Source organism: Phocoena sinus, chromosome 13, assembly GCF_008692025.1.
Source record: "Phocoena sinus isolate mPhoSin1 chromosome 13, mPhoSin1.pri, whole genome shotgun sequence".
NCBI lineage: Eukaryota > Metazoa > Chordata > Mammalia > Artiodactyla > Phocoenidae > Phocoena > Phocoena sinus.
Window position 1 is genome coordinate 75374227 of NC_045775.1, and position 18339 is coordinate 75392565.

At 36.9% G+C, this 18339-nt stretch overlaps 1 protein-coding gene across 1 annotated transcript in view; it reads left to right on the forward strand.

Moving 5' to 3' along the window:
- The window catches only part of DNAH6 (dynein axonemal heavy chain 6), a 293512-nt gene that overhangs the window by 86788 nt on the left and 188385 nt on the right, over positions 1-18339 (forward strand). Inside the window, exons 16-18 of the mRNA XM_032653510.1 lie at positions 2024-2152; positions 12347-12460; positions 16322-16465. Coding sequence (XP_032509401.1) covers positions 2024-2152; positions 12347-12460; positions 16322-16465 — 387 coding nt within the window. The remainder of the gene's footprint in view (positions 1-2023; positions 2153-12346; positions 12461-16321; positions 16466-18339) is intronic.

The following is an 18339-nucleotide window of genomic DNA, read 5'->3' on the forward strand; positions in this document are numbered from 1 at the left end:
GTTTCTGCTGAGAAATCTGCTGTTAACCTTATGGGAATTCCCTTGTATGTTATTTGTCATTTTTCCCTTGTTTCTTTTAATAATTTTTCTCTGTCTTTAATTTTAGTCAATTTGATTACTATGTGTCTCAGCATGTTTCTCCTTGGGTTTATCTTGCCTGGGACTCTGCGCTTCCTGGACTTTGGTGGCTATTTCCTTTCCCATGTTAGGGAAGTTTTCAACTATAATCTCCTCAAATATTTTCTTGGGTCCTTTCTCTCTCTCTTCTCCTTCTGGGACCCCTATACTGCGAATATTTGTGTTTTTAATGTTGTCCCAGAGGTCTCTTAGGCTGTCTTTATTTCTTTTCATTTTTTTTTCTTTCTTCTGTTCTGCAGCAGTGAATTCCACCATTCTGTCTTCCAGGTGACTTATCTGTTCTTCTGCCTCAGTTATTCTGCTATTGATTCCTTCTAGTGTATTTTTCATTTCAGTTATTGTATTGTTCATCTCTGTTTGTTTGTTCTGTAATTCTTCTAGGTCTTTGTTCTTTAATTCTTCTGGGTCTTTGTTAGACATTTCTTTCATCTCCTCTATCTTTCCCTCCATTCTTTTTCTGAGGTCCTGGATCATTTTCACTATCGTTATTCTGAATTCTTTTTCTGGAAGGTTTCCTATCTCCACTTCATTTAGTTGTTTTTCTGGGATTTTATCTTGTTCCTTCATCTGGTACATGTTTCATTTTGTCTGTCTTTCTGTGAATGTAGTTTTCATTCCATAGGCTGCATAATTGTAGTTCTTGCTTCTGCTGTCTGCCCTCTGGTGGATGAGGCTATCTCTGTTTTTACTTTTTTTTTTTTTTTTTTTTTTTTTTTTTTTTTTTTTGGTACGCAGGCCTCTCACTGTTGTGGCCTCTCTCGTTGCGGAGCACAGGCTCCGGACGCGCAGGCTCAGCGGCCATGGCTCACGGGCCCAGCCGCTCTGTGGCATGTGGGATCTTCCCGGACTGGGGCACGAACCCGTGTCCCCTGCATCGGCAGGCGGACTCTCAACCACTGCGCCACCAGGGAAGCCCCTGTTTTTACTTTTGTATTGAAGTATTTTTGTATTTTTGCACAGAGGAAGCTGCACATAAGTGTAATAAGTGTACAAGTCAGTGAGTTTTCAGAAAATGAACACATCCATGTGTCCACTACTGAGGTGAAGAACTATTGCTATTGCTCTCCTTAGTGTCTCCCCTAGTCACTAACCCTTCCTTCCTCTCCAAAGGCAGCCACTACCCTGAATTCTAAAGCCATAAATTGGTTTTGCCTTTTTATGAACTTCAATTAAATAGAATCATACCTTTATTGTAAATTGTAATCATTCTGTTTTTTTTTTGGGGGGGGGTGCTGCATTGGGTCTTCATTGCTGCGTGCAGGCTTTCTCTAGTTTCAGCGAGCAGGGACTACTCTTCATTGTGGTGTGCAAGCTTCTCATTGTGGTGGCTTCTCTTGTTGAGGAGCATGGGCCCTAGGCGCACAGGCTCAGTAGTTGTGGCCCATGGGCTTAGTTGCTCCGTGGCATGTGGGATCTTCCTGGACCAGGGATCGAACCTGTGTCCCCTGAATTGGCAGGCAGATTCTTAACCACTGAGCCACCAGGGCAGTCCCATAAATTGTATTATTCCTTTATTGTAAAATGATAATTTTCCTTATATCATATTTTCTTCTTTCTTTTCCATATTGTATTCACCTCTCCTTACCTGAAGTCACGTTAGCTGAAACAAATGTAATAAATGAAAACAGATGAGAGAAAATGTATTAGGTATTCTTTAAAAGCAATATTATCCCCAAGTTACTTCTTTATACATTTCTGTAATTTTTACAATGTATATGCATTGCTTTAAATTCAAAAACACAACCATTTTAATATATTTTCTAAAAATTAGGGTGAAAAGAGAATTAGAAGAAATATTTTTTGAAAACGTTTATTAATTCATTTATTTTGATGGTATACATCAAAAAATAGGAATGAGTAATCAAAACCTATCTTAATTTTACAGGATCCACAGATTTTGGATATTAACGCTGACCAAGACAAAGTAAACGTCACGTTGAATGATCTACAGTCAGTTCTAGATGATCTTCAAAAACGTGCATTTCAGTATAAATCCTATCAGAAGAATTTTAAGGTAATGACAGCTCTACACATCTGTTTCTAAAATATGTGCATAGAAATGGCATTGGTTTATATGCATTTTCAATAATGTGACTGTAAATATTCAATGTTTGGACACCTATGTGCTAGTCACTGTGCTGGAACAATCTGAAATACAAAATATGACATGTTCTCTGCCTCTGAAGTGTTTAAAGATTAGTACACATGTGAGACAAAATGTCTTTCTAATTAAAAAGTAACTGTGAATTATAGACAAGCCCCCAGACCAGGGACTGTAGCTTCTATGTTAAAATGTATGTGGATTTTTAAATGTGGTCAATTAAAACCCCTCTATTCTTTTTTAAATAATATTCATTCTTTTACATTCATGTGTGTATTATGATTCCATCAATATTGCCTAATTTGCCCTGGTTTGATGTGCCAGTTTGATGAAAGAAGAGAATTTGGCTAAGCCAGGGCAAAGATGGATCCAAAAAGGGTAGGTTTAAAAAGCTAAAAGAGGGCTTCCCTGGTGGCGCAGTGGTTGAGAGTCCACCTGCCGATGTAGGGAACACAGGTTCGTGTCCCGGTCTGGGAAGATCCCACATGCCGTGGAGCAGCTGGGCCCGTGAGCCATGGCCGCTGAGCCTGCGCGTCCGGAGCCTGTGCTCCGCAATGGGAGAGGCCACAACACTGAGAGGCCCGTGTACCACACACACAAAAAAAGCTAAAAGATATGCCTCAAAAAAATGAAGAAAAATGAGTGAGAGATATAAGTGCTCTGAATAGCTATTAGAGAGACCAAAAAGAAAAGAAAATAGAAAAGATTCTGAGGATCAAATCCAGAGGGCCACCAGCAATGAGGGAGGGGTTAATCAGTTCCCCAAAAGTTTCAGTGGAGTGCATGGACCTCACATGGGGATGCACCTGTCTCTTCCATAGCCCCAAATGGATGGCCAGAAAGTGGTCTGAGCAGTCTGAGTGTCCACTCCAGATCCCAGGGCTTGGTGGAGCAACCTGCAAAATAATGACCTGGCACTAGACAATGCAACTGGTACAATACTTGATGCAGGAGGTTTGTGCATGAGAGAATTAGGGTTCAAAGTTTTTCCCAGATTAGTTAGCTGACCTGTAAGACAGGAAAGTATGCAGTAGGACGGGAGCTGTGGCGGAAATATTGCTTGATAAAGGCTATAACTAACAGGTGGGCACTCTTGGGTGAGAAAGAATAGCCTTGCTTGAGCCAGAGCCTGAAATAGAAGTGTGTCTGCCTCCTTCCACGTTCCTTATCTATACTTTACGATCCTTTAGGATCACCTCATATCAACCTTCCTCTGCAGCTCTCAGTCATTAGGAGGATAGGAGTGAAGGCCTAACTGGCCTAGGAAATCATCTCTAATGCTTGATGAAGTCAAGGCTAGATCCCTAATGTCAGGGTAATGCTAGCCTTGTAAAATGAGTTTGGTAGTGTTCCCACCCCTTCAATTTTTTTGGAAAAGTTTGAGAAATATTGACATTAATTCTTTTTTCTCCCCCCAAATGTTTAGTAAAATTTACCAATGAAGTCATCTGGTCCTTGGCTTTTCTGTGCTGGGAGGTTTTTGATTACTCATTCAATCTCCTTATCCTTATTGGTCTGTTCAGATTTTCTGTTTCTTCCTTATTCAGTCTTGGTGGGCAATATGTTTCTAGCAATTTATACATTTCTTCAAAGGTATACAATTTATTGGCATATACTTATTCAGAGGAGTCTCTTATGATCATATGTATTTCTGAGGTGTAAGGGTTTTTTTTAGCATCTTTATTGGAGTATAATTGCTTTACAGTAGTGTGTTAGTTTCTGCTGTATAACAAAGTGAATCAGCTATACATATATCCCCATATCCCCTCCCTCTTGCATCTCCCTCCCACGCTCCCTATCCTACCCCTCTAGGGAGACAAAAAGTACCGAGCTGATCGCCCTGTGCTATGTGGCTGCTTCCCACTAGCTATTTCTTTTACATTTGTTAGTGTATATATGTCCATGCCACTCTCTGACTTCGTCCCAGCTTACCCTTCCCCCTCCCCATGTCCACAAGTCCATTCTCTATGTCTTTGTCTGTGCCTTTATTCCTGTCTGCCGCAAGGTTCTTCAGAACCTTTTCTTATTTTAGATTCCATATATATGTGTTAGTGTACGGTATTTGTTTTTCTCTTTCTGACTTACTTCACTCTGTATGACAGACTCTAGGTCCATCCACATCACTACAAATAACTCGATTTCCTTTTTCTTTATGGCTGAGTAATATTCCATTGTATATATTTGTCACAACTTCTTTCATTCATCTGTCCATTCATCTGTTGAAGGACACGTAGGTTACTTCCATGCCATAGCTATTGTAAATACAGCTGCAATGAACATTGTGGTACATGACTCTTTTTGAATTACAGTTTTCTCAGGGTATATGCCCAGTAGTGGAATTGCTGGGTCATATAGTAGTTCTACTCTTAGATTTTAAGGAACCTCCATACTGTTCTCCATAGTGGCTGTATCAATCTACATTCCCACCAACAGTGCAAGAGGGTTCCCTTTTCTCCACACATTCTCCAGCATTTATTTGTAGATTTTTGATGATGGCCATTCTGACCATTGTGAGGTGATACCACACTGTAGTTTTGATTTGCATTTCTCTAATGATTACTGATGTGGAGCATCCTTTCATGTGTTTCTTGGCAATCTGTATATCTTCTTTGGAGAAATGTCTATTTAGGTCTTCTGCCCATTTTTGGATTGGGTTGTTTGTTTTTTGATATTAAGCTGCATGAGCTGCTTGTATATTTTGGAGATTGATCCTTTGTCAGTTGCTTCATTTGCAAATATTTTCTCCCATTCTGAGGGTTGTCTTTTGGTCTTGTTTATGGTTTCCTTTGCTGTGCAAAAGCTTTTAAGTTTCATTAGGTCTCGTGTCTTTATTTTTGTTTTTATTTCCATTTCTCTAGGAGATGGGTCAAAAAGGATCTTCCTGTGGTTTATGTCATAAAGTGTTCTGCCTATGTTTTTCTCTAAGAGTTTTATAGTGTCTGGCCTTACATTTAAGTCTTTAATCTATTTTGAGTTTATTTTTGTGTATGGTGTTAGGGAGTGTTCACATTTCATTCTTTTACATGTAGCTGTCCAGTTTTCCCAGCACCGCTTATTGAAGAGGCTGTCTTTTCTCCATTGTACATCCTTGCCTCCTTTATCAAAGATAAGGTGACTATATGTGTGTGGGTTTATCTCTAGGCTTTCTATTCTGTTCCATTGATCTATATTTCTGTTTGTGTGCCAGTACCATACTTTCCTGATTACTGTAGCTTTGTAATATAGTCTGAAGTCTGGGAGGCTGCTTTCTCCAGCTCTGTTTTTCTTTCTCAAGATTGCTTTGGCTATTCGGGATCTTTTTTGTTTCCATACATATTGTGAAATTTGTGGTTCTAGTTCTGTGAAAAATGCCATTGGTAGTTTGATGGGGATTGCATTGAATCTGTAGTTTGCTTTGGGTAGTAGAGTCATTTTCACAATGTTGATTCTTCCAATCCAAGAACATGGTATATCTCTCCATCTGTTTGTATCATCTTGAATTTCTTTCATCATGTCTTATAGTTTTCTGCATGCAGGTCTTTTGTCTCCTTAGGTAGGTTTATTCCTAGATATTTTATTCTTTTTGTTGCAATGGTAAATGGAAATGTTTCCTTCATTTCTCTTTCAGATTTTCATCATTAGTGTATAGGAATGCAAGAGACTTCTGTGCATTAGTTTTGTATCCTGCTACTTTACCAAATTCATTGATTAGCTCTAGTAGTTTTCTGGTAGATTAGATCTGGTAGTTTTCTGGTGGCATCTTCAGGATTCTCTATATATAGTATCATGTCATCTGCAAACAGTGACAGTTTTACTTCTTCTTTTCCGATTTGGATTCCTTTTATTTCTTTTTCTTCTCTGATTGATGTGGCTAAAACATCCAAAACTACATTGAATAATAGTGGTGAGCGTGGACAACCTTGTCTTTTTCCTGATCTTAGTGGAAATGATTTCAGTTTTTCACCATTGAGAACAATGTTGGCTGTAGGTTTGTCATATATGACCTTTATTATCTTTAGGTAAGTTACCTATGCCTACTTTCCGGAGGGTTTTTATCATAAATCGATGTTGAATTTTTTTGAAAGCTTTTTCTGCATCTATTGAGATGATCATATGGTTTTTATTCTTCAGTTTGTCAATATGGTTTATCTCATTTTTGATTTGTATATATTGAAGAATCCTTTCATTCCTGGGGTAAACCCTACTTGATCATGCTGTATGATCCTTTTAATGTGCTGTTGGTTTCTGTTTGCTAGTATTTTGTTGAGGAATTTTGCATTATGTTCATCAGTGATATTAGCCTGTAGTTCTTTTTTTGTGACATTTTGTCTGGTTTTGGTATCAGGGTGATGGTGGCCTCGTAGAATGAGTTTGGGAGTGTTCCTGCCTCTGCTATATTTTGGAAGGGTTTGAGAAGGATAGGTGTTAGCTCTTCTCTAAATGTTTGATAGAATTTGCCTGTGAAGCCAGCTGGTCCTGGACTTTGGTTTGTTGGAAGATTTTCAATCAGTTTCAATTTCAGTGCTTGTGAATGGTCTCTTTATATTTTCTGTTTCTTCCTGGTTTAATCTCAGAAGGTTGTGCTTTTCTAAGAATTTGTCCATTTCTTCCAGGTTGTCCATTTTATTGGCATATAGTTGCTTGCAGTAATCTCTCATGATTCTTTGTATTTCTGCAATGTCAGTTGTTACTTCTCCTTTATCATTTCTAATTCTATCAATTTGAGTCTTCTCCCTTTTTTTCTTGATGAGTCTGTCTAATGGTTTATCAATTTTGTTTATCTTTTCAAAGAAACAGCTTTTGCTTTATTGATCTTTGCTATCATTTCATTCATTTCTTTTTCATTTATTTATGATCTGATCTTTATGATTTCTTTCCTTCTGCTAACTTTGGCTTTTGTTTGTTCTTCTTTCTCTAGTTCCTTTAGGTGTAAGGTTAGGTTGTTTATTTAAGGTTTTTCTTGTTTCTTGAGGTAGGATTGTATTGCTATAAACTTCCCTCTTAGAACTGTTTTCGCTGCATACCATAGGTTTTGGGCCATCGTGTTTTCATTGTCATTTTTTTCTAGGTATTTTCTGATTTCCTCTTTGATGTCTTCAGTGAACTCTTGGGTATTTAGTAGTGTATTGTTTAGCCTCTAGGGTTTGTATTATTTACAGATTTTTTTCCTTTAATTGACATGTAGTCTCATAGTTTTGTGGTCAGAAAAGATACTCGATACAATTTCAATTTTCTTAAATTTTCCAAGGCTTGATTTGTGACCCAAAGTATGATCTATCCTGGAGAATGTTCCATGAGCACTTGAGAAGAAAGTGTATTGTTTTGTTTTTGGATGGAATATCCTATAAATATCAGTTAAGTCCATCTAGTTTAATGTGTCCTTTAAAGCTTGTATTTCCTTATTTATTTTCATTTTTGATTATCTGTCCATTGGTGAAAGTGGAGTGGTAAAGTCCCCTACCATCATTATGTTACTGTCAATTTCCCCTTTTATGGCTGTTAGCATTTGCCTTATGTATTGAGTTGCTCCTATGTTGGCTACATAAATACTTACAATTGTTATATCTTCTTCTTGGATTGATCCCTTGATCATTATGTAGTGTCCTTCTTTGTCTCTTGTAATAGTCTTTATTTTAAAGTCTATTTTCTCTGATATGAGAATTGCTACTCCAGCTTTCTTTTCATTTCCATTTGCATGGAATGTCTTTTTCCATTCCCTCACTTTCAGTCTGTATGTGTCCCTAGGTCTGAGGTGGGTCTCTTGTAGACAGCATATATATGGGTCTTGTTTTTGTATCCATTCAGTGAGCCTGTGACTTTTGGTTGGAACATTTAATCCATTTACATTTAAGGTATTTATCGATATGTATGTTCCTATTACCATTTTCTTAATTGTTTTGGGTTTGTTATTGTAGGTCTTTTCCTTCTTTTGTGTTTCCTGCCTAGAGAAGTTCCTTTAGCATTTGTTGTAAAGCTGGTTTGGTGGTGCTGAATTCTCTTAGCTTTTGCTTGTCTGTAAAGGTCTTAATTTCTCCATTGAATCTGAATGAGATCCTTGCTGGGTAGAGTAATCTGGTAGTAGGTTTTTCCCTTTCATCACTTTAAGTATATCCTGCCACACCCTTCTGGCTTGCGGAGTTTCTGCTTAAAGTTCAGCAGTTAACCTTATGGGGATTCCCTTGTATGTTATTTGTTGCTTTTCCCTTGCTGATTTTAATATTTTTTCTTTGTATTTAATTTTTGACAGTTTTATTAATATGTGTCTTGGCGTGTTTCTCCTTGGATTTATCCTTTATGGGACTCTCTGCACTTCCTGGACTTGACTGACTATTTCCTTTCCCATATTAAGGAATTTTTCAACTGTAATCTCTTCAAAAATTTTCTCAGTCCCTTTCTTTTCTCTTCTTCTTCTGGGGCCCTTATAATTCGAATGTTGATGCATTTACTGTTGTCCCAGAGGTCTCTGAGACTCTCCTCAATTCTTTTCATTCTTTTTTCTTTATTCTGCTCTACGGTACTTATTTCTACTATTTTATCTTCCAGGTCACTTATCCATTCTGTCTGTTATTCTGCTATTGATTCCTTCTAGAGAATTTTTAATTTCATTTATTGTGTTCTTCATCTGATTCCTTCTAGAGAATTTTTAATTTCATTTATTGTGTTGTTCATCATTCTTTGTTTGTGCTTTAGTTTTTCTAAGTCCTTGTTAATCCTTTCTTTTATTCTCCATTATATTTCCAAGAGTTTGGATCATCTTTACTATTTTTACTCTGAATTCTTTTTCAGGTATACTGCCTATTTCCTCTTCATTTGTTTGGTCTGGTGAGGTTTTACCTTGCTCCTTCAACTGCTGTATATTTCTCTCTCTTCTCATTTTGCTTAACTTACTGCATTTGGGGTCTCCACTTCACAGGCTGCTGGTTCGTAGTTCCCATTGTTTTTGGTGTCTGCCTCCAGCGGGTAAAGTTTGTTCAGTGGGTTGTGTAGTCTTCCTGGTGGAGGGGAGTGGTACCTGTGTTCTGGTGGATGAGGCTGGATCTTGTATTTCTGGTGGACAGGACCATGTCCTGTTGTGTGTTTCAGGGTGTCTATGAACTTATTATTATTTTAGACAGTCTCTCTGCTAATGGGTGGGGTTGTGTTCCTGTCTTGCTAGTTCTTTGGCATGGGGTGTCCAGCACTGGAGCTTGCTGGTCATTGAGTGGATCTGGTTCTTAGCATTGAGACAGAGATCTCTGGGAGAGCTCTCACTGATTGATATTACTGTGGCCAGGAGGTCTCTGGTGGTCCAGTGTCCTGACTCGGGTCTCCCACCTCAGAGCCTCAGGCCTGACACCCAGCCAGAGCACCAAGACCCTGTCAGCCACACGGCTCAAAAGAAAATGGAGGAAAGAAAGAAAAATAAAATAAAGTTATTAAAATAAAAATTTTTTAATTGTTAAAATTAAAAAAATTAAATAAAGAAGAGAGCAACCAAACCAATAAATAAATCCACCTATAAAAAGAAACACTAAAACCTAAACTAAAGGAAAAAAAATCAAACAGACAGAACCCTAGAACAAATCGTAAAAGCAAACCTATCCAGATAATATCTCCAAAGAAGCATACAGATACACACTCACAAAAAGAGAAAATGGAAAACATATATATATATATATATATGAAAAACAAAGGAAGAGAGCAACCAAATCAGTAAACAAATCTAATGATAGTAAGCTCTATATACTAAACTAAGATAAACATAAAACCAGAAATAAGTTAGATGCAGAAAGCAAACCCCAAGTCTACATTTGCTCTCAAAGCCTCAATTATGGGATGATTTGTTGTCTATTCAGGTATTCCACAGATGCAGTGTACATCAAGTTGATTGTGGAGATTTAATCCGCTGCTTCTGAGGCTGCACAGAGAAATTTCCCTTTCTCTTCTTTGTTCACATAGCTCCTGGGGTTCAGTTTTGGATTTGGCCCCACCTCTGCATGTAGGTCACCCTCTGGTGTCTGTTCTTTGCCCAGACAGGAGGAGGTTAAAGGAGAAGCTGATTAGGGGGCTCTGGCTCACTCAGGCCTGGGATAGGGAGGGGTACAGAATGCAGGGCGAGCCTGCGGCGGCAGAGACCAGCCTGACGTTGCACCAGCCTGAGGCGTGCCATGTGTTCTCCCGGGGAAGTTGTCCCTTCATCACGGGACGCTGGCAGTGGCGGATTGCACAGGCTCCCAGGAGGGGAGATGTGGATAGTGACCTGTTCTTGCACACAGGCTTTATGGTGGCTGTAGCAGCAGCCTTAGCATTTCATGCCTGTCTCTGGTGTCTGCACTGATAGCTGCGGCTCGCGCCCATCTCTGGAGCTCATTTAGGCAGTGCTTTGAATCCCCTCTCCTCGCGCACCCCGAAACAATGGTCTCTTGCATCTTAGGTAGTTCCAGACTTTTTCCCAGACTCCCTCCTGGCTAGCTGTGGCACAATAGCCCCCTTAAGGCTGGGTTCACACAGCCAACCGCCGTCATCTCCCTGGGATCTGATCTTGAAAGCCCGAGCCTCAGCTCCCAGCCCCAACTCACTCCAGCAGGGTCCCACCAGTGAAGGGGTTTCCTAGTGTGCGGAAATATTTCCTCCTTCACAGCTCCCTCGCCGATGTGCAGGTCCTGTCCCTATTCTTTGTCTCTGTTTCGTCTTTTCTCGTTTTCCCTACCTGGGTATGCGAGGAGTTTCTTGCCTTTTGGGAAGTCTGATGTCTTCTGCCAGTGTTCAGTAGGTGTTTTGTAGGAGTTGTTCCACATGTAGATGTATTTTTTATGTACTTGTGGGGAGGAAGGTGATATGCACGTCTTACTCCTCTGCCATCTTGAAGGGCCCCCTGAGGTGTAGATTGTAATGTCTCCTCTTTCATTTCTGATTTTATTTCCTTGAATCATCTCTCTTTTTTTCTTAGTCTAGCTAAAGGTTTGTTTATCTTTTCAGAATAAAAGCTCTTAGTTTCATTGATCTTTTGTATTGTTTTTCTGTTCTCTATTTTTTTTATTTCCACCCTGATCCTTGTTATTTCCTTTCTTCTGCTAACTCTGGGCTTAGCTTGTTCTCCTTTTCTAGTTCTTTGTTGTGTAAAGTCAAGTTGTTTATTTGAGGTCTTTCTATTTTCTTAATATATCCATTTACTACTATAAACTTCCCTCTCAGAACTACTTTTGCAGCATCTCATAGGTTTTGGTGTGCTGTGTTTCCATTTTTATTTGTTTCAAGATATTTATTTTTATTTCCCTTTGATTTCCTCTATAACCCATTGGTTGTTCAGGAGTGTGGTATTTAGTTTCCAAATATTTGTAAATTTTCCATCTTTCCTCTTGTTGTTGACTTCTATTTTCATACCATTGTGGCTGGAAAAGATAATATGATTTCAGACTTCTTAAACTTGTTAAGACTTCTTTTGTGGCCTATCGTATGATCTATCCTGGGGAATGTTCTGCGTGCACTTGAAAAGAATGCGTATTTTGCTGCTATTGTATGCAATGTTTAAAGCCCCAGCTTATGGCAAAGCTCACAGTTTCTGTGCAACCAACCTCCTGGATATTTTCCCACCTCCAAGGCATGAAAACAGCTTCTTCAGATTTTCTTGCAACCTTTCTCTGTCTAGGGTTCATATACAGTCCACTGGGTTAGAAATAGGTAAGAAACTAGGCTGCTCACTCCATCTTTAATCTCCCCATTCCCTCCACCAACTACCACACAAACATCCTCTCCCTCTTCTATCATCTAAGATATAAGCCCTAAAGGATATCATTGCCTCTAAAGACTCATCTGTTTACCCAATAGACCAGACAGGTATATACATGTATGATCCAACTTGAGAAAGAATGCCCTTAGCACTCTTGTAATATTTGTGTCTTTGGAAAATTTCTAAGTTCTAAGGAAATATAAAGAATTATATTTTGTCACTCAAATAGAAATCTGAATATACATGGCATTTTGTGATTTGTTTTTTCATTGTTTCTGTCTCTCCTTTTCTTTCCCCATTTGGGTCCCACCCATATTCTGCTAAGCTGTCACTGTATCAAAAATTATTGATAGGAAGATAACATAAGATCTCTATATCAGAAAATTAAATAGTACATTTTACTTATTATATTTTAAAAGGTAGAAGTGTCCAAGTTTGAAGCTTTGGAAGAAGTTAGTGCTGAATTGAAGCTCAAACAATTGCTCTGGGATTCTTTATCTGAATGGGATCAACTCCAACAAGAATGGTTAAAGGTAAAAAAGAAAAACAACTTTCAATTCTTAAATCATTTTTATATTATTTAACCTTAGAATCCTAATAGTATGAATTATAGTTTTTTTAAAAAATAAGCTGGTGTATTCTTAATTTCAGCAAAACATGCAGTGTTATTTTATGGGAATTATTATCAGCTTTCTGGTGAAATGCACAAAGGTCTTTCTGCCACATAAGTCTTTAAGTACCACAGAGAAGACTACATTATTGTAAGGCAGGTTTCTCAGGTCCTCCAAATAAGATAACTAAATGAAGGAGGTATCAAAGGACCTCACTGCATGGCATTTAACTTCTTTGTGGTTTCTGAACACAATGTTGTCCCGACACACTACAGCCAAGTGTTATTAAGGATTGTAGGATTTTATTTATGATCTACACACATTAGATTTCTGTTAGCCTAGGTTCTGTTCTTATTGTCCTTTTTTAAATTTATTTATTTATTTATTTATTTTTATAATATTGTGAAAGAACTTGGCTCATTGAAGGAACATGGTAAGTGTTTGTTTTTTTTTTTTTAGATGTTAGGGGTAGGAGTTTAATTAATTAATTTATTTTTGCTGTGTTGGGTCTTCGTTTCTGCGTGAGGGCTTTCTCTAGTTGTGGCAAGTGGGGGCCACTCTTCATTGCGGTGCACGGGTCTCTCACTATTGCAGCCTCTCTTGTTGCGGAGCACAGGCTCCAGACACACAGACTCAGTAGTTGTGGCTCACGGGCCCAGCCACTCCACGGCATGTGGGATCCTCCCAGACCAGGTCTCGAACCCGTGTCCCCTGCATTAGCAGGCAGATTCTCAACCACTGCGCCACCAGGGAAGCCCTTATTGTCCTTCAGAAAAAAAAGAAAGAAAGAAAGCCCTTTTGTTCCCTGTGATAGAATAGAATCCCAGTAATGAAATCCAGGATCTTCCCTTGAGAGCTTAATAGTAAATTCTAGTAATAGTAAATTAGGGGACCAGGTATCATAGGGTTTGGTTTTTAGGGTCTACCCTTGCGTTCAAACCTTAACAAGTGTCAACCCTCTAGGAGGCAGAATAGATGACCATCTGTTCTTTCAAGTGTGATATGGACATGTTAGAAATACCATCAACTTCACAAATATTGTTTTACACTTGCTTGTTCAGCTTCCCTATGCTGGTGCCTATAATTAGAAGTCACATATCTGGGCACAGTGATGCAAGAATGTTTCCCAGATAATGTTCTAGGTACAGTAGATACCAGTGGAGAATAAAAAGGACAAAGTCCAAACCCTCACAGAATTTACCTTTCGGTGGAGAAAGTGGAAAATAAACAAACATATATATACTATTATATCAGAGAATTTTAAGTGCTTTTGTATAACTCATTTATCACTTATCTCAGAATTAGAAAATGCTCCTGAGTAGTAAAGAAGCAGCTTAGAGAGTTTTCTGATTACCACCATAGATTAGAGCAGTAGCTTCTAAAGTGGGACAAATTTACCATAGGAAGTATACAAAAAGACCCATTAGGGAGCAAAAAGAAAATGTTGAATCCAGAAAAAGAAAATGAATGTTTATAAATTTTCTTTTTTTTAAATTGAGGCATATTTGACATGTTAGTTTCAGGTGTAAAATATAATGATCCAATGTTTCTGTATATTGCACAGTGATCACCACAGTAAGTTTAGTTAACATTTGTCACCATACGTAGTTACAAAATTTTTTTTCTTATGAGAATATTCAAGATCTAGTCTCTTAGCAGCTTTCAAATATGCAATACAGTGTTATTAACTATAGTCACTGTGCTGTACATTACCTTCCCATGAGTTATTTATTTTATAACTGGAAGTTTGTACATTTTGACCTCCTTCACTTATTTCACACACACACACCCCTCCTCTGGAAGCTACCAATGTGTTCTGTTTTAGTTGTTTTGTTTTGTTTTGCTTTAGGTTCTACATATGAGTTATTTTGTTGTTTTGTTTGCTTTGGGATTCCATATACAAGTGAGGTCATATGGTATTTGTCTTTCTTTGTCTGACTTATTTCACTTTACGTAAAGCCCTCATGGTCCATCCATGTTGTCAAAAATGACAAGGTTTCATTCTTTTTATGGCTGAATAATAGTCTATTGTATACATATACTACATTTTCTTCATCCATTCATCCACTGGTGGCCACTTAGGTTGTTTCCATTTCTTGGCTATTATAAATAATGCTGCTATGAACTTGGGTGTCTGTATATCTTTTTGAATCAGTGTTTTTGCTTTCTTAGGATAAATAATCAGAAATGGAATTGCTGAATCATATGATAGTTCTATTTTTAATTTTTTGAGGAATCTTAATACTGTTTTCCATATGGCTGTTGTGCCAATTTACATTTCTGTTAGCAATGCACAAATGTTCCTTTTTCTCCACATCTTTGCCAACACTGGTTCTATTTTGTCTTTCTGATACTAAAATTCTAACAGGAGTGAGGCGGTACTTCATTGTGGTTTTGATTTTAATTTCCCAGTGATTAATGATGTTGAGCATTTTTTCATGTACCTGTTGGACATCTGTTACGTCTTCTTTGGAAAAAATGTCTATTCAGATCCTTTGCCCTCTTTTTAATCAGGTTGTTTTTCTGCTATTGAGTTCTTTATATATTCTGGATATTAACCTCTTATCAGCTATATAATTTGCAAATATTTTCTCCCATTAAGTATAGCTTTCCTTTTCATTTTGTTCATGCTTTCCTTTGCTGTGCAGAAGCTTTTTAGTTAGATGTTGTTGCTTATTTTACTTTTGTTGCCTTTGCTTTTGGTGTCAAATCCAAAATATTGTTGCCAAGACCCATCTCAAGGAGCTTATTGCCTATATTTTCTTCTAGGAGTTTTTAGGTTTCAGGTCTTAGATTCAAATCTTTAATCCATTTTGAGTTATTTTTGTGTGTGGTCCAGTTTCATTCCTTTGCCTCTAGCTGTCCAATTTTCCCAACACCATTTATTGAGAGACTGTCCTTCCCCCATTGTATATTCTTGACTCCTTTCTTGTAAATTAATTGACCATACATGTGTGGGTTTATTTTTGGGCTTTCTCTTCTGTTCCATTAATCTATGTGTCTGTTTTTGTGCCAGTACTATGCTGTTTTGATGACTATAACTTTGGATAGTTGGATAATCTGAAATCAAGGAATTGATACCTCTATCTTTTTTATTCTTTCTCAAGATTGCTTTGGATATTCTGAGTCTTTTGTGGTTCCATACAAATTTTAGGATTGCTTGTTGTATTTCTGTGAAAAATACCACTGGAATTTTGATAGGGGTTGTATTGAATCTGTAGATTTCTTTAGGTGGTATAAACATCTTAACAATATTAATTCTTCCAATCCATGAGCATGGAATATCTTTTCATTTTTACAAATTTTCTATTACCATCAATCCATATGCCCATCTGACATAATATATGTGTACACTTACATGTTTATGTAACTGAGAAATATATTTATAAATACATGCATACATTGGAATGTATGTTTAAAACAGTTATATTAAAGGGCTACATGATCAAATAATAGGAGACTACTTGGTGAGACATTTCTAGGTCACAAGAATAAGCATTAGCTATTTGTAACTTTACAATGGTTGGCCCTCTGGAATAAATTACAGGGATTGCAATACTGCATTTGGTGATATGGGAGAAAATGATATGAGTGTAATAAACAAACAATACCTGATATACTATTAGAAATCTTAATAAGTAGAGCCATTTCCAAAATATAGAGTCAACTTGGTTTAACAACATAGCTATCAAAAAATGTGAGTAGAGTAAAAAAAATTTGCTATTTCAAGTTTGCCTTTTATCATATGTCTTAACTTCTTTGTTTTCCCCTCAATTTTCATAGTCCAAATTTGACTGCCTGGATCCAGAATTTCTAAACAGTCAAGTTTCCAAATATGCCAAATTTGTGACTCAATTGGAAAAAGGCTTGCCACCCAACAGTGCAGTGCCCCAGCTAAAAAGTAAGGTGGAAAATATGAAAGAAAAGGTAAGTTTAGTAGAAATTATTTCCAAAACTCCAGGTCAATCAGTTACTACTTGATGCTAATGAGACCAAAACCAGGAATTCTTCCCTGTTTAAATTAGTCAGCTTTGCACAGAGAAGAAACAACAGACAAATTCAGCTACTGTATTGCAGAGGCACAGACTGCATCCCTCTCTTCAACTGGCCAAATCATGCAATTGAATTGTATGAGAATTCTAGTTGTTTCTCATTCTCACCAGCACTTGTTATCAATAGGGAGTTTATTTATTTGGTTTGGTTTGGTTTTCATTTTAACCTTTCTAATAAATGTGTGGTACTGTCTCATAATGGTGATGATTTACCTTTTTCTAATGATTAGTAATGTTGAACATCTTTTCCCATGTCCATTTGCCATCCATCTACCTTCTTTGCTGAAATGTCTGTTTGAATAGTAGCCCGATTTTTAATTGGGTTGTTTGTTTTGTTATTAGTGAGTTTTCAGAGTTCTCTTTTTTGAAACTTTAAAATCTATATTTTATTTAATTTTTGACATATAGAGAACAGTGTCCATTGGCAACGATGATCCTTGTTCATTCATTCTTCTGTTGGCTCTCAAATAGTAATTAAATAGTACTCACAAAGTAATGGTAAAAGAGACTACCAGCTTGAAAATTTGTAACACAAATGATATTTGACACACCAAAAAGTTTTTATACATTTTACACAGCAGAAGTTTTTAGAATTTACATTCTAAAGACATTAGGGTCTAACAATTCATAGAAGAACAGCAAAGATTTTTTTAAATTTTTATTTTATATTGGAGTATAGTTGATTAACAATGTTGTGTTATATAGTCATGATATAAGTCCTTTTTCAAATATGTAACTTAAAAATAGTTTTCCCAGTCAGTGGCTTGTCTTTTTAGACCCTAAACAGTGACTTTCACAGAACAAAAGGCTTAAATTTGATAAAAGTCCAAGTAATATTTTTTTCTTTTACAGATTATCTTTTTAGTATAGAATCTAAAAACTTTTGCCAAACCTAGAGGTCACACAGAGTTTCTTCTGTATTTTCTTCTGGAAGTTTTTTAGTGTTGCTTTTTTTTAAAATTAAAGTATATGATTTGAGTTATTTACATTTTTACATATGGATATTCAGTTGATCCAGAACCATTGTTTGAAAAAAGTATTCTTTCTCCATTGTTTGCCTTTTCGTCTTTGTCAAAAGTCAGCTGACCATATTTTTTAGTCTGTTTCTGGACTCTCTATTCTGTTTGGTTGTTCTGTAAGTCTATTCTTTCACCAATACCACACTCTCTTGATAACTATAGCTAGTAAGTCTTGAAATCAGGTAGTGTTAAGTTCTCCAACTTGTTCTTCTTTTTCACAATTTTGTCAATTCTGATTCCTTTACCTTTTCATGTAAATGTTAGAATTAGCTTATCATATGTATAAAAAATTGCTGGGATTTTGGGGGGACTGTGTCAAATCAATAGATCAATATCCAGAGAATTGACATCTTAACAAGACTGAATTTTCTAATCTGTTACCTGCCTATCCCTTTATTTAGTTAGGTCTTCTTTTATTTCTTTTCATTAACATTTTGTAATTTTCAGTGTACAGATTATGCAGATATTTAAAACTAAGTATTCTTTTATGTTATCTTAAATTATATTGTTTTTCATTTCAAATTCTAAGTGTTCATTGCTGGTATGTAGGAATACTATTGACCTTTGTATATTGATCTTATATCCTGTGATCTTAATAAATTCACTTTTTAATTTTAGGAGATTTTTGTACATTATTCAGAATTTTCAACGTAGAAAATGATTGCAACTGTGAATAAAGACAGTTTTATTTCTTCCATTACAATCTGTGTGCCTTTTATTTCTTTTTCTT